The 22,464-nt window shown below is 43.3% G+C and overlaps 1 protein-coding gene across 3 annotated transcripts in view; it reads left to right on the top strand.

Moving 5' to 3' along the window:
* Window positions 1-22,464, top strand: part of sema5ba (sema domain, seven thrombospondin repeats (type 1 and type 1-like), transmembrane domain (TM) and short cytoplasmic domain, (semaphorin) 5Ba) — a 158,307-nt gene that overhangs the window by 122,972 nt on the left and 12,871 nt on the right. For all 3 annotated transcript variants that reach the window (XM_053439393.1, XM_053439394.1, XM_053439395.1), the window contains 9 exons: window positions 3,275-3,410; window positions 3,913-4,120; window positions 4,213-4,420; window positions 16,041-16,158; window positions 16,333-16,517; window positions 18,117-18,260; window positions 19,148-19,295; window positions 19,430-19,655; window positions 20,918-21,130. In XM_053439393.1, coding sequence (XP_053295368.1) covers window positions 3,275-3,410; window positions 3,913-4,120; window positions 4,213-4,420; window positions 16,041-16,158; window positions 16,333-16,517; window positions 18,117-18,260; window positions 19,148-19,295; window positions 19,430-19,655; window positions 20,918-21,130 — 1,586 coding nt within the window. The remainder of the gene's footprint in view (window positions 1-3,274; window positions 3,411-3,912; window positions 4,121-4,212; window positions 4,421-16,040; window positions 16,159-16,332; window positions 16,518-18,116; window positions 18,261-19,147; window positions 19,296-19,429; window positions 19,656-20,917; window positions 21,131-22,464) is intronic.

Consider the following 22,464-nt stretch of genomic DNA (forward strand, 5'->3'; position numbering starts at 1 on the left):
ACTCAGTGTCAAGTGTTTTCATAAGGCCCATGTTATCTATTCATATTATTAAGAGTATTTGTACAACAATGGAGCAGTAACATGTACCTATAGAAATACCTAATACAATGAAAAGAAAAATACAGAATAACAATACTTGTGCACTTAAAGCACTAGCAATTTGTATTTCCTATGTCCAATTTGGTTTTTACATAATAGCAAACTCATGGCACATTTGTTAACAAAGTTATAAAGTGCTTAGCAAAAACAAAAAATGTAGAGAAATAAAAGTAACAGAATTGAAAGCACAAAAGATGAACATTTTATTAAACAGCAGAATAATAAGGTACACAAAATATCTCAAACATTTGTAGAAGATTTCTGATTTAAAACAAAACAAAACCAAGAAGTGATATAAAAGACATCCAGGATGTTTCCTGTTACCAGTCGTGATCTGGGAATAACGATCTGCAGGCCTGTTGGAATTATTATACTCAATAAATTTATGACAGGAAATACTTGGATCATTAACAATATCTAGAGCTATGTAATAAGTGTGGTTCAAGAAAAGGTACATTTTCATTTAAATGTAATACAAGTACAGTTACAAGTACCTTTAAAAACCTTAACTTTATCCCTATGTATACTTACATCTCAGTGTATGCTGTTTGGAGAACCTGGAGGGATACCTCTGTACACACTGATTCCTCCAGTGAAGAGGGAAGAAGCAGGGAAAGTGGGAGCAGGTGTTTCTGTTGAGTGCATCACAGAACAGAGACGGAGTATCCTGCTGATTCTCTCTCTCTCTCACAGCGACATGCACAGCCAGAGCTTGCATCTCAGAAATCCCAGGCAACGCGGGATATCAAGATTTGCTAAAAACAAATTGAACAAATTAGAAACCAACACAAGGAGGGAATGACTGAGAGGCGGATTGGGATGAATTCTGTTAAACGAGAGGATATCAAGAAGTGTCTGAGAGGACAAGCAGTGATCCTTCCCCTTAAAAGGAAAGTGATTATCGTGGTGCGCCGGGCTCACTCAGCTCCACCAGCAAACAGCACAGCAGATGTCAAACAGCTTTCACTCACGTTAAAACAGACTCGAAACATATGTGTTGCATCCATTAGTGACTGTATTCGTCTTAGTGCTCGCTTACACTCGGTTCTCTTGTCATCGTGTGCAGCGAGTAGAAATCTCAAATGAAGCGGACACCTCAGGGTTTCTGTGGCAGAGCTGAAGCTGCAGTTCGACCACAAACCAGCAGTTTAACTTCCTATTATGTCCGACTGTGAGTGTATGAAGCTGTTGCGGCTGCTGCTCAGTTATTGCAGCTTATTTGTGGTTTCCTTCCTTCATTTTTTTTTTTTTTTTTTACCAGAGTGCTCACTCTGCTTCACACACTCTTTTGCTGGAGGCTGTTCGGCTCAACAGCCTGCGAGTCCCTCAGCGGACCGACCTGTTCTGGTTTCCCTCATTGTTTAGCCAGAGCTCATTTGGTGCTGATCAGCCCTTTGCCACTCTGAGGTAACGACAGCACGTTTGTTTCCTCACAATCCTGAACTGGATCTCTTGGGGAAACCGGTATTCAAAACCAAATGAGGACCGCCGCACATTTCTCAGGTTAGAGAATTATCTTCCTGGTGAAAATGAAGATTTTTGAATGCCACAATTCTTAATTTATTTCTGTTAAGCTGAAATGAAATGTTAGAAATCCAGTTAATGTTAGGGATGGGACACTTTGTTCTGTCATAGCAGAACAGAGGTCATACACATGATGCTGGAATCAGAACAACCTTAACGTGGATGTGTGTTAAAGATCAGATTAATTAGACTTTCTCACTGTATGTTTCACCCAAATGTCAAGAGTGAACGGTCCACAAATCAGCCGTCATTTAAAATCATATAAAGTGGAGATCTTTCAAATTAAAACTTTTACCTCCAACCATTTTTTTTGTCCTTTCCATTGGTCAGTTTGGTTGTCAGCAAGATTGCACAAATACACTAAAATATATGCCACAAATCTCGGTGGAAGGATGTGTTACGTGTGATGGAGGAGCCCATTAAATATTGGTGCAAATCCAGGAATTTGTTTTCACTTTCTTTATTATAGCATTTTCAACATTTTCACCATATTTTCACAGGGAATAATTATTGGATCTTGATGATCAACTACAGCATATTTAGGGCACTGATTTCTTTGATATATGAAGTGTGTGAAATTTTGTGCAGCTTGACTGAAATTCTAGCTTTATCTTTAATTTGATTCAAAGTAAGTAGCTGTCTCTGTCGTCATTGTGAATTAACGGTGTGGTCTGCCAAGCTCAGAGATTAGTGTCTTTGTCATAAAAATCGTTTTAAATCAGCTTTAGGTTTGACAACCAAGTATTTAGTCCTCATTAAAAACATTTGACCAAACCTTTGGGATCATTTTAGTCAGCCTTTTCTTTCTCAGCTTTGTCCGCTGTTAGCTTTCACTGATTAATACATTACCCCAACTACCAAAACAGTTCATGGTAAAGCAACGTGAGTTTTTTTTTTTTTCTGCCTCGTCTTCGCTCTCTGCACAAAATGGTATCGCTCACTATCTGCAACCCGTGTTTTATCAGCTTTATTTTTTTTATCTCCCAGCCCGTGTCAAGGCACTGAGCTGTTTGAGTGAAGCGTTGGGTGTATATGGAAGAGAGAGAAAAAAGCAGTTAGCAGTATAGCAGGAAGTTAAGACACTCATTACATCGCTGCACATTAGGGCGAGAGAGCGTCGCGATAATAACTTTGCACACACTGGCAGTTAAGCTCTTGTATGTAACACTTCTCTGTCTCTGTGTGTGTGTGTGTGTGTGTGTGTGTGTGTGTGTGTGTGTGTGTGTGTGTGTGTGTGTGTGTGTGTGTGTGTGTGTGTGTGTGTGTGTGTGTGTGTGTGTGTGTGTGTGTGTGTGTGTGTGTGTGTGTGTGTGTGTGTGTGTGTGTGTGGTATGTGGTGTCATAATCTTTGCAACAGCCTCCTATATTGTCCCCATTAACTGTGCAGCGCTGATAGCATAGTTTACCCTGCAGCCAAAGCCAGTCTGCCAAGTAGCTCCTGTTCGGTGCAGGTTGAAGCTACAGCACTTCCATTAAGAGGATGGAACACAACACATTACAAAAAAGCTCTGTTACTCTGATACGGCTTCTCATTCACATCCGACATTACTGTTGAAATAACATCTTTATGTTTTGCCTTCTTGTCTTCTCCTCTCATCTCTACCCGTCCTTCCTCCCCACTCTGCCCCGTTATCTATCTCTCACTATATAGCAACAGTATTGCAGCATCCGCAGTGTGCGCCTTCAACCTGAGCGCCATAACGCAGGCATTCAACGGACCCTTCCGCTCCCAGGAAAACCCTCGCTCCACCTGGCTCCCCACGCCCAACCCCATCCACAACTTCCAGGTGAGTTTATCATTCACGGTTTGTCTTTGCACAGTTCAAGATCAGTACAAACTGATCTTTCCTGCCAGCCCCTAATGAAAACTCTGCAGAATGGTCGAATTATACCATGTGAGAATACAGCAGCAAAATGTCTGCAGAATGCAAACAAGTGGGCGTTTTTGACATATAACATAATACAAAATTGAAAATAAATTAAAAAAAATTTAAAATACAGTGTAAAATACAGAGATTTTCAGAGGGGTTCTGTTTCATATTTGTTTTGTCTGCAGCGTCTGATTATGCTGCTGTGTGGTTGTGTTCAAATCACAATCAGAGAGGAGTTTAGAAAGAGTCGCACTTACTGAGAATAGTAACAAAGAACAAGCCTTGATGTAGTATTCAAAGTGCAAAGACAGGTGTGTGAGGGGCTTCTCCATTATTCTTTTACTTCTCTCCTGTATCCATCCAACATTTTCACATTCTTCTCTGACATCCCACCCTCCTCTCCCAATCTTCTCCCCAGTGTGGTACCATAAATGATGAGGGTCCCAACGAGGGTTTGACCGAACGCAGCCTGCAGGACGCCCAGAGGCTCTACCTGATGAACGACGTGGTCCAGCCGGAGTCTGTTGATCCGCTGGTGATGCAGGATGACGTTCGCTTCTCCAACCTGGTGGTGGACATCGTCCAGGGCATGGACACGCTCTACCATGTTATATACATCAGCACGGGTGTGTAGACGAGCAAAGAGGACCACGCCTCTGACTAAATGTGTATATTTCGAAATCTCTCTGATATCTTATCATGCTTCTTGTCGAATCAGAATATGGCACCATCCTGAAGGCGCTGGCTACGCCCAACAAGAACCTGCAAGGCTGTTACCTGGAGGAGATGGAGCTCCTCCCACCAGGGGTACGAGAACCAATCTTTAGCCTGCAGATCCTGCACAGTGACAGGTCGCTCTTTGTCGGATTAAACAACCGAGTCCTGAAGATTCCACTGGAGAGGTGCTCCACCTACAAAACTGAGATGTAAGTACAGCATAAAATCCTTCCTCCATATTGGATTAAATAATAGATAATCCATACAAACACTTTATCAATTGTGAAAATCCATCTGTCAATTTTGACTATTATCCTGGGTTGGTCACCATGGCAGCAGTTTATGCAAGATGGTCCACACACTCCGGTTCCCAGATATGTTTTCCAGCTCCCCCTGGGGATTTCCGAGATATTCCCAGTCCAGGTCGGATATTTAAGCCCTCTAGTGAGTTTTCGGGTCCACTCCAGACTCTCGTCCATAGTTGAAAAGAATCAAGAAACCTCCTAAGGACGGTGCATGTAGCAGGAATCCTAATCAGACACCAAGACCACAACAACTAGCTCCATTCAATGTGACGGAGCAGCATCTCTCCTGTGAGCTCCATCGTGATGTCTGAGCTCTCTCTTAGTTTGAGTCTTCACACCCTACGCAGGAAACTTTTTTCGTCCCCTTGTATCCGTTATCTTATTCTTTTGGTCACAACTCAGGGCCATAGAACAGTGTCAGCATCTTCCTCTCCCCGACTGAATCCAGGTTTCACCAAGCCCGATTCTTCTAAGCCTTGAGACCTGTGATCTGCAGGAGATTGTTTTCCTTCTTTGTCCAGCAACTAACTCCCTTCAGTTTCCCACGTCAGGATCTTCAGGCAGCCTCTGCTCCTGTACCCGTAGACCTTCCTCTAGTTAAGCAGCTTCCTCAGCTCGTTTGGGATCCGATGTTTTGTTACCTTTCTGAAGTCAAATAGTGCAGAGCCGCAAGAGGGACAGCAGTCTTCAATTTCTGAATACGGAAAGCACAGTATAGTTGTCGTGCTTTCTGCAGTAACATAGAATATACAACAGGGGATATACACAGTATATGCTGAGTATTTCCAATTGTTCGTTTCTGTGTCTTGTTCATTTCAACATGGTTGGTCCTCTATTGCAGGTAATTTATCTGTCCTCAACTTGAATTAATGTCTGGAAGACCTCGCCTATAATCATTAAAGTCCTTATGGAAGCAGACGAATGACTGTGGCGGCATCTGCTCACCAGAGGAAATTAATTTGTTGTGCTGTTTTCTTTTCCCCAGACTAATTAAGTTCTGCATAATACAGAGAAAGTACTGCCCTGGCTTTTGTTTCAGAGGAAGAACAAGAGGTGTGCGTTTGTGTGTGTGTGTGTGTGAATTAAACTTCCAGGAAAGTTTCTCTGAAGGTATGTTTGTGAGAAAGAGAGGGACAAAGACACAGAGAGAGAAAGCGAGGCGGGCGGCTGGGGAGGGGGGTTACTCTGCAATCTGCAGCTTCAGTGATATTCATGTGAAAATCTCCCGTCTCAAGGGTGAGTGAGGGGAGAAAAGCTAACTGGCTGTTTGTCCAACCTTCTGTATCTCATCAGCGCTTTCAATCAGGATCCTCCGCCGGCCACCTCACTTCTTCAAAGTTGACTTCATTTTAGCATACAAATGGCTCCCTGCTTTTTTCCGTTGAGTGCATGCATGTGTGTGTGTGTGTATGGCGGGCAGTCCAATCGGTGTGATCTATGCGTGGGTTGGTGCTTGGACGAGTTCTCATATGCGCGCTGCCTGATGAGTCAGCTTGCTATTTCTACTAAAACCAGACACACACACACACACACACACACACACACACACACACACACGTACACATTTACAGACATCAAGTGCATTTAATAAGATGTGGGTGAAATATGTGAGATGAGAGAGACACAGACAAGTACAGGAAGAGAGAGAAAAGCCAAGAGAAATACAGATGCAGAGAGTGAACAGCCAGAGTCCTATTTAAGAGCCAGTGTGGCGAAATGATAAGAGTGCGCTGCAAGGGCACAACAGAGAAGGGGCAGGGGGGGGTGTGAGGTAGAATGCGCTCGTCCTTAATCCAGTTTGCAATGTTCTGCTCACCTCTGCGTCTCGCTCTCTCTTACAATCTTTGAAATGCACAGCGACCAAACGCAAAGTGAGCAAGGGGACACGACAGATGTCAACCTGTCTGTCAGCAAGACACCCAAGGTTTTGGCGGAGGGACATGTCTGGGAGCGAGTCGGAAAGGGCAGATGGGATGAGGTCGACTGATGGAATCAAGAGAGAAAATGGAAGTTAAATGATGCTTGTGAATGTGACTGGAGCTATTTTCTTTAACAGTTAGCGTGTTCATTAGTCGAATATAGTAAATTGACTCTATTTATATTGAGCTTTTCTTGTCTTAACGACCACACAAAGCATTTTCACATTCACACACACATTTCTTACAACGCAATTCAATACTGTGCTTCCTTTATCACAAACTGCATGGATATCCATTAACATATAGCCATAGACAATCTGGGGTTCAGTCTCAAAGTACACTTTGTCATGCCGACTGGTTGATCCAAGGATCGAAGTGTACGACCCTCTCTACCCCCTGAGTCACATCTACAAATCGTCCAGATCCAAATGGCTCATTTAGGGTTGGATGAAACCCTCTGTCTGTACTCTATTTAAATTTTTTCCATATTCGTGCACGTCTTCTGAAAGCTTACGAATTCGGATGAAACAGATAAGACACACGAAAAGGAGCAGTACTACCGCAAATCTTAGGTGGCAGTGTAGCCAGGATCATTAGTCATGAAGAAGACATTTCAGCAATGGCAGAACTTTTTGAGCAGAGACTTGTTCCAAGTTGGCTGCTGTAAGTTTCTATATGATGTTACAGCTACTGCAGAACCTCTGGGATGAGATGACTGGATAAAGTGGCGGACCATGCGAGATTGCTCTATGTTGCCCTATAGTTGATGCATTGCTTAGCAATGGAGATATGTCTATGTAAGTAAAGGCGATGTGTTAAAAGTTGCTTGTTTTGTCCAACCACAAATCTTGCAAGGTGGAGGCTGATCATTTAACTCTGGTGTACTATCCTGACCGGCTGCCACATGCACATATTCCTACAACAGACAGTGATTCCAGAGATTAAGGTTAATCACTCCATCGAATCTGATCAGGGACAAGAGTGGAACTGGAACTGAGGGTGCTGGAAAGTATCTGTTCCTGCCTATGGATGATATAAAAGAATATTCAACTGCAAGATTAATAATTTATCTTATATTTAAACATCGTCACAAAGCTAAGTTGCTCAAAATACATTTTCTTTCATCCAAAACAATTGGCACAGTATATCCTCTAGGAATTGGGTAATGCGGCACATGACTGTGTTGTGGTGTAAAGACACGTTTACAGTAACTTTACTTTGTCTGCATCATCATTCCCACAAAACTCTGCTTCTACTTTCTAACAAACTTCTGTCTTTATCACTCTCTCCATCCATCCATCTCTCTGGGTGTTCACCATTCAGACGCCGTGAAAAAGACCCACCTGCCGTTCCACTCTGCCTGAACACACTCCCCGTCATTGTGCTGCTGTCTGAATGAGCCTTTTTTTTTGTTTCGTCTCCCCTGCGTCTTGTGTGGTCGTCACATTGACATCCCCGCGCGCACTGATAACAGCTGAATACACTCCAGTGATTTCGTGGCCGACAGCCTCTCATCTGCAGCCACACATGCTGCTTTTCACCGTCACATGCAGTAATGTGGTGGGCGTTGCAGCGAAGGCGGGACATGATGTATGGATAAAGAACTTATCTCCTCTAGTAACAGAATAATGGATGATCTGTGGTTGTAATACTTGCTTTGTGTATGTAAATTGACATGTTTGCAGTTTGAAAACACTCAGAATCAGAGTCAAAATGCTGAATCTTACTTTTCAGCTTTGGCCACGAAAACACATGTGGCTTTGGATGCTTGTACCGTTGTTGCAGACTCACAAGTCAATTATGTGTAAGTGCGTTTAATGTTTACTTTTTCCTTTGTTATTGATCCTTATTAGCGACTATGGCGAGCCCCGCAACCCTGAGAGTAGAGCAGCATTTACGTCGACATCTTTAACTGAAGTGCTTTTTCTATTACGCTGGGAAACCCTTTCAACGGCCTGTGATTTGTAGCCTTTTAGCGATAACTCGCAGAGAAATGCTGTAGCTTGTGTACATGTGTGTGTGTGCGCACAACCCTAGCCTGTGTGTGTTTGTCCTCTATTTGTGGTAATTATATTTGACCTGGCCAATTGGCACCTCTGGCTAACAGCACCACTCCGTCCTCCATCCAGCCCTTATCTCTCTATCTTGCTCTGTTAGTGCAGTGATTTATCTGGGCTGCAGCAGCGTGCTAGCTTTGTCGCAATGTTGCATCCATCAGGGCTATTCTTACCCCCTTACGCTGAAGGAAGGATTGTTGTCCACGCTGCCAAGTAGACGATGGATGAAACTGTTCAGTGCTCCACAAAGCCAACTTTGAAAGCAGAGTCGATTTCTGGTTTTGCTCGTTCTTTGCTGCTTAGGAGAGAAACCCGTTTGATTTCATGCAGACCAGGTAGACCGACATGGCGTTATGACTTATGACTGAAAAGCAGCAACCTGAGTGTGGATGGCGTCTTGGCGCTATAGACTTGGGCTACATCCAGACTGCTACGTTTTTGTTTTTACACACTTTAACTCGTGAGCGTGCCCCGTGTCCACACCGCGACTAAAACAATACTGGTCCCATTTTAGTTTCAATATTGCAGGGCCACGTTTTAGTCTGATCTGGCTGAAACGTAAATGTTTGGAAAATGTAAACGTAGACCCTCACTATCACTTGCTGATGGGGGTCACTTCAGTCACAACGTACCCATTACTGATTTGTAAGCCTCTATTCACATGACCCTTTCAAAAAGAAAACAGACAGCGTCAACCTTGGCTACCAGTGCATTGCATATATACCTGTGTAGTCAATATGTGTTTTTAGGCATGTTGATATGAACGAGGATTAAAATAGATACAGAGCCAAAATGCTGGTGAGGACAGAGATCGTTTCAGTTTAAAAATAAAAGCATAGTGAAATGCATGTAGCGTTAGACCATAGCAAACTGTAACATTATGGCAACATTTTGGTTTTGAGTCGTCAAAGTTAAGTAGATGTCTTGAGATATAAAAACAACTCTCACAGTCTTACTGCTGATTTGGGTTTCTCATCACGCTCCTCTTTATTTAATATTAGATGGTGGTTTTCAAAACTAGCTTTGAGGTGCATTGAGTGTCTGCACCTTTATTCACGGACTCTCTTGACTCTTGATGAATTTGTTAACACATCTGTCGAAACCGAAGGTGTCGGACAAGGAAAGTGTTCAACGTAATGATTCCCGAATATTTTTTTCATGCATGTGGACATGAGGAGAGAGCGCAAATAGCGTGAGAGGGAGCTCGATGAGAGAGAATCTGGAAACAGAAAAGACCAAAAATGCAGCAAAGGAGGAAACGCTGAAGAAATAATGAGGATAATGTTGAGGTGAAGGAAATTGTACAAATCAGGTAGTTTTTGTAGTGACTCTGTTGCTGCAGCCGAATCACTGCTCACACTTACGCTTCCATAAACATTACATTTTATAATTAAGAGGTGGAATTTGGTGTTGGTTACATTTCTGCCTGAGGGGCTTTGGCTGTGTTTGTGTGTGATTGCATGTGTATGGTTGTTTGTGGCCAACATTGACCTGGCAGCAGCTGTGAGGGCGAGGCAGCTCAGCCCGCCTGCAGCAGGAGTTTAAAACATTAGGAAACCAAGTGGCCATAGAGGAAAACCACTGACCATTAGCATCTCTGCTACAGTCTGTGAGTGTGTGGGCTCATGGCTGCTTGTTAAAACCAGCATATGTGAGACTTCCTCATTCCTCAGCATCACCTCCTATAGGACCCTGTACAGAGGTGTGAACTTCCCTGTATGAGGGGAACTTACAGGTCAGTCTCCTGCAAACCCAATTTACTGTTGGCGGAGGCTGCCAGCCTGCCAGCAGGCCTCTGGAGTTCACAGCAGCTAAGCCTCTATGACCAATCAGAGGATCACTTCACCAGCCAAGGGCTGAGGGAGGCAGAGCAATGGTGTTCACACAGTGGACGTATTTATTACTGCTCCACAACACTGTTGCTTTTATTAAAGGCTTTGTTCTGGCTGCAGTTCAGGATAATCATTTCTCCTGCTCTCTCTCATACACAGTTTCTGTCTACCCTTTCTTTGAGCCTTGATTTCGACTGGCGTTATGTAAGCCACCAGCTCGCCACCTTTCAAATTCCCTGATACTGACAAAGTCAAAATACTCTCTGTCCTTTTCAGGGAGAACGATGTAAATCTAAAACAAGCAAGTGGCTTTAAAAGCCAGTTACACTTTGGATCCAGCAAAATACCTTGATTTGCTAAACTTGGAGAATAAGCCTCATATTGAAGAGAAATGTAGAAATGGCCCCAGGATGAGGTTGTAATTGTAGCTGTCATTGATTGTTGCTGTCGTTGGATGAAATTACGATCAGTCCCTCAATCAATCAATCATTTAAATGTTATATGTATAGCCCATACTTTCAAATCACAATTTGTCTCACAGGGCTTAGCAAGGTGCGACATTCTCTGCCCTTAACCCTCAACAAGAGTGGCAGCAGTTTCTAGAGTTTTAGCTAATGATCTTTGAAACTGTGATGTTGTAAGCTGATGATGATGTAAGTTTATGACAGACCTATATCAAACAGTCGGCCGTTGTACTCTTATGTGCAAATTGGTGTCAGCGTTTCAGGAACGATTATTTGTATAAGACAGAAGTACCACTTCTCTCAAGGGCTCCCAAAAGATCTGACCTTTTTATCATGTGCTAAGATAAATTCAACTTGACCAAAGTAACATTTTCATGCATTATCATATCAATATATTATACTCGAGCCCGACTGACAGGGATTTTTGGGGCAAATACTGATACGGAAGTACAACAGTTCTGATTTGGATATATTGGCCAATATGTATTTAAAATATCTAGGCAATGGTGTTTGTACACACCAGTAGATATAGTGCCCTGTATGACTTGTTTTGTAAAGATCCAGAAATTAATCCCATAAAAAAAAGTCTTATCTCGCAATGTAAAAAAAGGATCCGCTCTATTATTTTAATTGGTTCTTACCTGAACAACTTGCTCTGATGCACATATAAAGTATTTAACTAGAAAGGTTCCATTCTAGAATTGGGAAAACAATTCATAAAATGTAGATGAAACACACCAGTGAAAACATCACTAGGATGAAATGAAAAGAAGTCAGATAAATGGAAATGGTTGATCTTTTCATCCATGTCATTCTGTCCTCTATCACATCACCTTCTTATGTACTTATGAAGCATTTCCTTTTACTCTCTCTTCCTCTGTCTTATAGCTTGTCTCAGCATCAGCTTGTTTCTCCGTGATGTTGCAGCTTCTTTTTATTCACCAGGGACTAAAATCGTGCATCGGGGACAGCAGGGACTTTCTGGCAGCCAGCCGTCTCACTTTTGTTTTTTTGACCGGGTACCATCAGTCTTCAGCCTGGCTCCAACTGGGTCTAATTGGATGTATTAGGGCTGAGTGCTAGCAGGAGTTCGCTGTGCTTCCAATTCATCATGAGCGGACTTCCTAAATGGCCGGCTCAGCCCAGCACATTCGTGGAGAGGTGAAAAAAAGAAAAAAATTCCAGGGACAGACTCTCTCTCCCACAGAGAGAGGCTGGGGAGTGGGAGGCTGTCAGTGGTCGTCTCCTGAGAGTGGGGAGAAAAAAGACGTCGCTTGTGTGGAGAGGCAGGAGCGTGCACATATGTTTAAATAAGACAGACCCTCCAGACAGCCTTTACTGACACACTCCCAGAGTTTCAGCGCTACACTTAATAACGGCGGATTCCAATCCATAATTTATCAGTTTTGGTGATCATATTTGCAATTACACACTGACGGCCTGTCATTAAAGGCAAGGGGAACTGTTGTTTTTATGTCTAGTTGTTAAAAGCCCTATAATAAAAGGAGACACTGGTTTTAACAGCATTCACAAATGATTTAAAATGTCAATTACACACCCACAGAGAGAAAGGAGCAGATTTATGTTCCGGTGCCAATCGTCCAGACATATTGTTATATGGGCTGCTGGGTTTTGCTGCTCAGTCTGTTTAAAATTTAACAGGCCATGTTCCGTGGCCTCTCTGTTTTGATATAGTGTGCTGCCGGGCACGCACGCTGCTGAATTAAATATCCGCCGGTGCCCTGTAGACTTGTCCAAGCGATGCTCTCACAAACTGTGGCACACGCACAGCAGAAAGAAAAGCGTTTACAGTGTACTGCAATGAGCAGGTATTCAGAACACATGCACACACACACACACACACACAAGCACACACACACACACACACACACACACACACTTGCTCACACACACGGCTGTGGCTGAGGGGTAGAGCGGCCGTCCTCCAACCTGAAGGTCGGCCGTTCGATCCCCAGTCTTCCCCGTCTGCATGCAGAAGTGTCCTTGGGCAAGAGGCTGAACCCCGAATGGCCCCCCCATAGAACAATGATAGATGCACTGTATGAATGTGAGTGTGAATTGGTGAGTGTAAAACTTTATTGTAAAGCGCTTTAAGTGGTCATCAAGACTAGAAAAGCGCTATATCAATAGAAAACCATTAACCATTTACACACACTCTTAAATTCCAGTGTATCTGCAGATTCGGCTGACAGCCATCTGCACCGCCTGTTTTAGAAATGAGCTTTTCTATTCCCATCTCACGGCCCTCTGTCCACCCACAGTGCTTCTAATTGACTTTTAAGGAGCTATGTTTTAACAGAAAAAGGCATCAGGAGGATTTGGCTGATGTTTTATGCAGCTGCAGAAAGGTCAGGGTAAGATCTAAAACGCCCCCTTCTCCGAAAGTAAATTCTCATTAATTAAACAAACTAGGGTGAAGGATGAGATCAGACAGGAGTGTGCGCTGTTCCAAATCCATGTAACCTCGAATTTACTATGCATCCTATATATGTCACAACATCCAGTTTAATACAAGATTTACAGACGAGCAGGTCCACACGCTGTAAAGCTCCCAATAATAATTTTATTCTGTCATTTAACAAGGCAGCGTTTCGATCTGCAGGAGCTGCCGCAGAGAACTGTATTTTACAGGAGAGACGGCAATCAAGTCAAATCATCACCTGTTCAATTTGAAAAAGATTTATGATTCTCTGGTGCGTCTCTCCCCTGGTGTGCCGTCTTTACTAGAGACTAATATTTATGGGGAGCTTAACAGTGTGCATACGACCTCTTTTGTATGAAGAAGACGTGAAAAACGTGAATGACTGTAATTATGCACAACAAGCTGGTGTCACAAAGAATGACTCTTCTTTACATCAGACCGTCTCATTTTAAGCTCCAAAGGACGCAGCCTCTGAGGCGGGACGCCCACTCTTCTCTTGCACCTGTGTGTCCATGAATATACTAGAAAAAGATGTAAACTTTGGAAGTGCTAAACAGCCTCTGTGCTTCTGGTTCAAGGCTTGACGACTGATTCTTGATCCTGGTTGTGGAGATTTGCTCCCATCCGACAACAGCAGAATTTGTGAGGTTTGTCTAAGGTTTTGTAGTTCTGAGGTCAGGACTCTTTGCAGGGTAGTCAAGTTTTTCCAAACGTTTTTCTAACAGACCTGGGTTGTCCTTGTGGAACAATGTAAACAAGTAGGACCTTGACAGACTGTTGCCTCTAAGGTAAAAGCACATCGCTTTCCAAAATATAAAGTGTATAAAGTTAGCTACAACATTTGCCTCAAGTGGAAACTAAGGAGGCTTACACAAAAAATTCAGGTTTTACCTTGTATATAAATCTGCTATGATCAGCTCATACACGTGGTAATAAATGAGTTTTCCTTTTATCCGGCATTTAAGATGTTACCCCTTAATTATACATCCCTGTAACCAATTTTCAGAATTTCCATCCAGCTAATGCAGTTTATCTCTTCTTACAGGATACACGGCAATTGAGTTGTTGTTGATTGAGCTTTTTAATGTTTTGACTCGTATTTTCCTCTGCGTCTGTGAGTCACAGGGTGAATCCAGGACTAAATGTGAGTTCCCTGAGGTCAGACGCCCCCCGGCCTGCCTCGCAGCGCTCTTTACCCAAAACTAATTAGGCTTCAAATCTTCCCCTTTTATACAACATTATTTATTCCATCCTTGAACGACGCACTTATAAATTGTTCTGCTTAGCTGATCCCTGTAATAGAGTTTGTGCTTGTGTGTGTGTAAGAGGGTGTGTTAGTAATCAGAAAACCAAATGAGAACTCTACGGCCACGATGACGATGCATAGCCACGCATCAAAGCCTTCACAGACACAATATGCTCGACCTTGAGCCAAAATGGCAACACGCTCTTCCCTGCGCCCTTTTTAAATGGACTATTAGGATCACTGAACTGTGAATTTGTGGCCGACCTCATTATGATTATTGTTTCATCTGTATCGGAGATTGCATCCGGCGTCGCTGTAATGGTGTCACTTTATTAAAATGACACGGAGGAAGGTTAGCAGGGAATACATCTCGCTCTTGAAGGAAGTGGGCGTCCTCCAGCTGTGCCACAGATCTTTCAATCTCCCTCTCTTCCTCTCTGTGCCTCGCCTGCGCCTGCTCGCCCTCAGTCTGTGGGGTCACCTCTGATGTGCTGGCTAAGCAGTAATGTCCGTTGGATCCAAGCCGACCTCATGGTTCGCTGTGGAGCCTCAGACGTGGCACGGAGAGCTGTAACAACACTCTGAGATTCCTCATCCTCCAGGCTAAACACTGCAGGGCTCTTCAAATATACCACGAACGTCGGTGCCAGCAGAGGAGAAAAATAAAAACAACAAGCTGAATGGAGAGAATGGAGGAAGGGAAGTTGCGACGCTATGATGAAGGAGAGGAGAGAGTAAGAAAGAGGGAGACAAAGAGAGGAGTTATTCAAACGCCTCTCATCCTGCGTTCCTGAGGTGTCCACATCAGCTCTGGCAACTTAGTGTCCTCATTAACAGCTTTAGATTTAATTAGCCGTTAATAAGCCTCAGTTTTACTGGAGGAGCTTGCAAACATTCAATCCCAGTTTGTGTGACGCAGCGTGTGTGCTGTTGTTCATGAGACAGATGAACCTGAGTCTCATCCTCACCCTGAATGCAAAGTCAACATAGTCACAGTCAAGATGGACGACGTGCCAGCTCCGCAAAAAGTGAATCCAAAATGTCTGGATCAATGCCCAGGGGTTGGATGCAGTTTAGGCTGTCTCCTCCATGTCAGTGAGCGGGACATGAACCAAACAAAACAGTCAAAGTACACGTTTTCAAAGATTCTTGTCACACTGATGTTTGATCAAGTGTTTTTCGGATGAGTTCGGTTTTCTTTAGTTATGAAATAAAAACATGGTCCAACGTCATGTTTGGCAGCCATGACTCACGATTGGTTGCATACGTGTACCGGCCGGAACTCGCCACTACAGCTCCATCCTCTACTGCACTGAATAATGCTCAAAATCTGAAAGAGGGGTGATCCAAGGTCACGGTGCCAAAATATGTGTGAGCTTAATACGACAACAGGGCTGAGATATGTTTTTAGTTTAATCTTTCTGCTATTTTAGGGTATACATGTCTCTCCTTTTTCAGGTCCGGTACATTCACAGCGTTGTGTACGATTGTCTTTTTGAACAACTTCTCAGTTTGCTGACACCACACTCCTCCTCCCTCTTCCTCCTCTCCTGTCCCCCGCAGGCTGTGCTTGGATGCGAGGGATCCCTACTGTGGCTGGGACTTCAGGCAGCGGAGATGCACCACGCTGGAGGACAGCTCCAACATGAGCCAGTGGAAGCAGAACATCACTGTCTGTCCGGTAAGAATCACGTCGCTGCAGCATTTTACTTAAGAACGGTGGAAACACAGCGTCACAGCTGTTTTCATCAGGATGGATGGATGAATCTCAATAAATGTATCTACATCCAATGAACATTGGTTAAATAAGTCTAACTGATGTTTGCTCCTCATGACTTATTGTTGTTTTTTCCAGCTGCGGAATCAAACCACCAATGGGGGCTTCGGACCCTGGGCGCCGTGGCAACCCTGCAACAACGACGATGGCGTGGATGGAGTCAGTTCCTGTTTGTGTCGTTCCAGATCCTGTGACAGCCCCGCCCCTCGATGTGGAGGCAAAAACTGTGAGGGCCCCACCATCGAAGTCGCCAACTGTTCGAGGTATAGAGAACGATCATATTCTAACAATAACAACTATCATCAGCACTAAAATAATAATTTTCATAATAAGTTATAGTAAAGGTTTAAATGACTGTGGATCACCTGTCCTATCATGGACCACATACAACTATAATCACTGCAATTTAACAGATACTAATGTATTATCCATCATAATGCAGGTTAGGTGACGTTTTTAATCAATAGGAAAAAAATCAAAGATATCTCTCTATTTTTGTATTTGCTCCCTTTGAATAATTGAGGTGAAAAGACCTGACTTCCCATCTTGCTTGCAGACACATTAGAATTAAAGATAGAAATCTTGATATTTTAATCATCCCACATCTCACATCAAGGTGACATCTGAATCTGACTTTTATCACGATGTATTACAACAGCCTCTTGTCCTGTCACCCTAAAATGACAAACCTAAAAACACGATATAAGATGTGTAATTCATTCAGTCCCTCTCTTAACACTTTACAATGTCTCCCTTATTGATACAGAATTGCCTGTAAGTGCTGTCACTAGTCTATAAATTACTCAGCAGCCTCTGGACAAAATTAATTCTTGATATGCTTGAAGAATATGAACCCGATAAATCCTTTAATTCTTTCGGAAACTGTGGTATAAAACACAGTGAAGCTGTTTTTGGTTAATGTGCAGATTAACTAGTTTTGCTGCTTTTTTTCATCATTGAATTGATTACTGCAATGTAAATGTACTTAACCTGTTTTAACGTGTGTAATTATTTGTTGTTCATTTCATTATATTTGTTATATTTTTTAACTTCATTGTGTTTTTATTGCATTTATTTACCTGAAAAAATACGCTTTTTCTAAAACTGTGCTTTGGATTAACAGTACTTGCTAGTAAATAGCAAAGATACTGTTTAATAATACAATCTTGTATAATGCATAAAAAATGGGGCGCATTCTTCTTGCGTCGAGTGAACTGGACAGTGCGGCTGTGATTCAGCGTATTGAGCATTTGTATAAGAGTTTAGTCCAGAACCAGATTGACTCCAACATCTTTTCTTAAACTCTGCCATTGTAGCAGCAATTTCCAAACTGATTTTGAAGCAGCCACCTCAGGCCACTATCTCCATCCTGCCCGAACATGAGAAATATAATGACTGTGAATCTTATTAGAATATGTAGGTGACACCTCAGCACCTCTGTCTGCAGGGGGAAGTGACCAGTGAGTGTTACAGTGAGGGCAGCCCAGACAGAGAGATTAGACACTTTCTGCCCAGCGGATGGCTGCGCCAGATTTAATCCTTGGTGTCGAAATTGAATTGTGCTTTAGCAGAAAGTGGCAATTAAATCATGAGTACTACTACCCAGGAACAAAGCACTTAAGCAAATTGAATGAATGTTTCCTATTCAGATCGGGCTCCCTGTGTGTTTGCATTTCTGTTTCCAGAATCACAGACGAAACCCGAAAATAGTTTTATCATTATGTCCTATGAGCATAAGAGAACACTCTGTGAGAGAGTAATTCTCCAGCCACAAGTGAAAATTATACAGGTCAGTGAACCCCTGGGACACAGGTGGTCAGTAGGGTCACTACCTGTCTTTATATACATGCCTGTTTCCACAGAAACGGAGGCTGGACGCCCTGGTCGTCATGGGGACAGTGCAGCACGACCTGTGGCACAGGCTTCGAGCTGCGGCAGCGTTCATGTAACAACCCTTCACCCCGACATGGCGGCCGGGTGTGTGTGGGGCCGAGCAGGGACGAGCGGTGAGGATACCTGCCTCATCATTTATTCTATATGATGACAAATTATGGGATATTCTGAATAAAACTGTAGATCATGTCTCTAATGTTATGAGTTGCAAAAGTTAATACATTATTACATTGATTGACTTCACTGTGATGTTATGATGACATAATTGCTCATACATTTTGGGGGATCTATGTAAACTTTTAGGTCCTGTTTTAAGATTAGGATGCAGAGCTACTTAACAAAAAGACCTGTTTGAATGATGCATGAGGTCGTTTCCTGACTCCTTCATGATGTCACTTATCATATGATGTCAGATCATTTCTGATCGTCTCTCTAGCCCTATTGTTTGCAAAGATATCTTGCAATAATATGTTTTTTTACAAATTGTTGACTTTGACCAATCATCTCCAAAAGTTAATAATCTGAAGAAGCCCTCAAAAGTAATGTCCTTGAGTTATTTTGGACATACACACACAGGGGCGAAAACAATACCCTGTTTTACTTAAACCGGCTCACTTATAATGATATAATCATCTTTGACTTTTATGCAAACATGGTCAAAATTATCATCCAGCAGTCACATTATCAAGATGATGGGTTGATGCAGTAAAGATCAAACTAATTCTGTGTTTTAATTAAAAATTAAACCTTTTACAGTCAATTTTCACATCCAACAGCTTAAATAGTAACAACATTGAACCTTAATATGTCTTTTCTCATCTGCTGCCATCATCTGCAGGACGTCAGTGCCTTCCAAAACCACTTATTGATCTGCCCCTTATTACTATGATCCACTATGATGGTTGTGCTGGGTTTAGTCTCAGGTCTGCAGCTCTCACTGATACTGTCATTTTGTCCCAACCAATCCTCTTAAACTCCCCCACTGCTGCCATCTCCGCAGGTTCTGTAATGAAGGGGTGCCCTGTCCTCAGCCCATCTTCTGGTCACCGTGGGGATCCTGGACCAAGTGCAGCACCGAGTGCGGGGGAGGTGTCCACTCCAGGGTCCGCACGTGTGAGAATGGCAACAGCTGCCCAGGATGTGCACTGGTAGGACAAACACACACAGATACACAACCAGCTTACAAACTAAGAATCTGTATACGTGCCCCCTGACATATTTTGACATGAACATGCTGCTGCTGTAGCTCGGTTGTAGAAATTGTTATCTCGTCTCAATCCAGGAATACAAGGCCTGTAATCTAGAGGCATGTCCGGAGGTCAAGAGGAACACACCCTGGACGCCCTGGATGCCTGTCAACGTAACACAGGGCGGAGCGCGTCAGGAGCAGAGGATGCGCTACATGTGCCGAGCTCACCTGTCCGATCCTCACGAGCTGCAGATCGGACGCAGGAAGGTGGAGACGCGGTTCTGTCCCAACGACGGGACAGCGGCCTGCGAGACGGACAGTAAGTTCAGCGGCTCCGTTTTGATGCCCCCCCCCCCAGTTTCATTGGCCTTCAAAACTACCTGATGACTCGTAAACCTCACTAATTTACCTTCAATGAACTCTACTTTACCTGTCTCAGTTATCAAATGTATTATTGTATTAGTCATGATTGTGTGTTCAAGTTGCAACTGTGTGTGTCTGATGTTTTTATGTATTCTGTAACCTGCGCACAGACTCCTTGGGGGGGGGGCGCTGCACTATAAATAAACTTACCATTAAAGTGAAAAAGTCACTTGATGACACAGTCAGTTCAACTTCAAACCTTCAACATCCCCCCTAGACGCAGCTGCCCGAATTAATTTAGTTGAGAATGAATAACAATAATATGAATTCTGTGTGACGTTTGCTTAAACTATTTGGGGAGTTGATACAAAAGAATATGTGCAGTGAAGGCAGTGGCGTGCAAAGAGTCCTCCCAGCAGGATCTAGAGGCCGCCTGTTATCTTCCCTAAATGTTGTAAGAGAAGGAGCCCGGTGCACGAACATTGTGAGAGCTACATGGGGTCATAGTCCACTGCTCTCCACTGGAGGCTTTTCCATGTCCCCCTCTCCTGAACCGATTACCTGTCGCCCCCTGTCAGACTCCTGGGGGCGCCGCATTGACTGATAATCAGATGAAACAACCCACATGAGAGACTCAGACCGGGTTTGTGGGACGGACAGAAAGAGAAATTTGCCTTCTGGCAAAGTCGTATTCAGTGTGTGACTGACACTCAAAAGAATCTGCATGCTTCATATGTTTCCTTTTAAAATCTTTAAACTCTCTGGGCTTTTATCCTAGATCTGCTTCTACTGGTTTAACATTGGAAGGGAAAGGTCACTGCAACAGGCACATGGTTCAAGAAGTTTGTACTTAAGACTGAATGAATCGTGGCTGTGTTTGGGGAGAACATGCACTAAACCAATCAGACTGCAATCTCCCATTGCCTTTATAAGCCAGTTGTGATTGCACCTTGGCAGACTGACATTGTAGAGGTGACTTTTCAAGAGAAAATAGGGCTGGGCAATATGGCAAGAATTATAGCAATATATGCATTTTCATATCAGTAACTATCATTTATTTTAAGTTTAAAGACAGATTGTTGTGTCTGAGAAACAAAGACACTTGTGTTTGGTGCCAGCTGTATGATTTTGGGCCTTTACTCTACAAGCACTGTATATTTTTCTGTGATCTAATCTGGATCCTTTTGTTTTGCTTTTCATCCGTTCTCTTCCCACCAGCCCTCGTCGAGGAGCTCCTGAAAATACCAGTGGTGAGGGTGGCAGGTGCCGGCTGGTCATCCTGGGAGTCCTGGTCGAGCTGCTCTCAGAGCTGCGCCAAAGGCTACCGCACCCGTCGGCGATCCTGTGCTGGACCAGAAGGGAAAAGTGCCCCAGTTGCGTGTCGTGGCTCACCTGTGGAGTATCAGGACTGTAATGTCCAGGCGTGTCCTGGTGAGTGAGTATTTTATTGGTTCATGAAGGGAGGACGTGCACACTGAGGCAGAAATAGAGCCAGTGGGAGGGGGAGGGAGTGGATCATTAGCTTCATTAGCTAATGGTTACCAGAAGCTGCAGCAGTCCAGCGAGAGTCCTCCGACAAATTAAATTATCTATTTCAAACCACTCATCAGACCATGATCAGCTGACCTTGAACTCTGCTGACCACAGGTTGCTGCATTGATGGAACACACATATTGAATCAGACTGACCACACACACACTCGAAAAAGGGTGGAACTCCTTTTAACCTCTCACTTTGAATAGTCATGTACGATATCGAATAAATTCATGATTGATGATGCAAATCTGATCAAATTCCTGATGTGTCTCTAAATGTCAGTTGTTGTTAGTGGTTCGCTCAGCAGCCGACACATGTAGCCTCTAGGAGCCCAGACGAGACGGCCTCGGTTACTCGGCTGTGAGGTAGCCAATTACGAATCCTGCTGCCTCGAGTGTCAGCCGCTCTCACCGTCTCTGTCCTGGTAGACGGAGAGAAGGACAAGGCCAGAGACAAAAGAGAGAATGAGTGTGAAATAGTAATTGACAATGAGATTACACAGAATGATGGAGGGAATACTGAGGAGCTGAGGAGAATGAAGTATAACCGTTGGAGTGTGTGTGGGGGAAGAGAGAGAGAGGGGCGTGATGTCATTGAGTCAGTCACAAGTTACCAGAATTCAATAATGAGTTTCATTACAAGTGACCTAAAAAAACAGCCTTTAAAGTTAAGTCTGTTTTCTGAAAGCTGAGTTTGTGGTGTGATGTCAAATGAACAGGAGTGTCCCCTGCAGACAACAGCAGATATTATTAATTCAGTTTTTAACAATGTGTGTTTTCCGCGTAGATTAAAGTCCTGTCTTACGTCATTTGAGAGAAATCCAAGTATTAAGTGTTTTCAAAGCCTTTGCAAGTTTACTTACCCGTCAGCAAACTTAAAGTCAGAGATGACAATTAAAAAGCCTCTCGAAAGAACACAAGTCAAATTTATGGGGAATAGGAGGTATAAACTTTGGTTCTTAGACCTCAACAGGAAGTAGAATAATATGGAAGCAGTCCTATGAATTTGGATGTGAAAGAGGAGGCTCCCTCTCTAAACCCTTGTGGTGTTGATGATGTGGAATGGAGCAGGAAGTTGGGGCGTGCAATGAAGGCTCGTTGTTGGATGGTTTGAAAAGAGATGACCGGGTACCCAGAGTTGATTTGGTGGTGGCCACTCAGTGATCAAGGTGTTGAACTAACAATTCAAGTCTTATGTCAGTCCAAGTCAAGGTCAAGTCATTTAGAAAG

The sequence above is a fragment of the Pleuronectes platessa genome, chromosome 14 (genome assembly GCF_947347685.1).
Source record: "Pleuronectes platessa chromosome 14, fPlePla1.1, whole genome shotgun sequence".
Lineage (NCBI taxonomy): Eukaryota > Metazoa > Chordata > Actinopteri > Pleuronectiformes > Pleuronectidae > Pleuronectes > Pleuronectes platessa.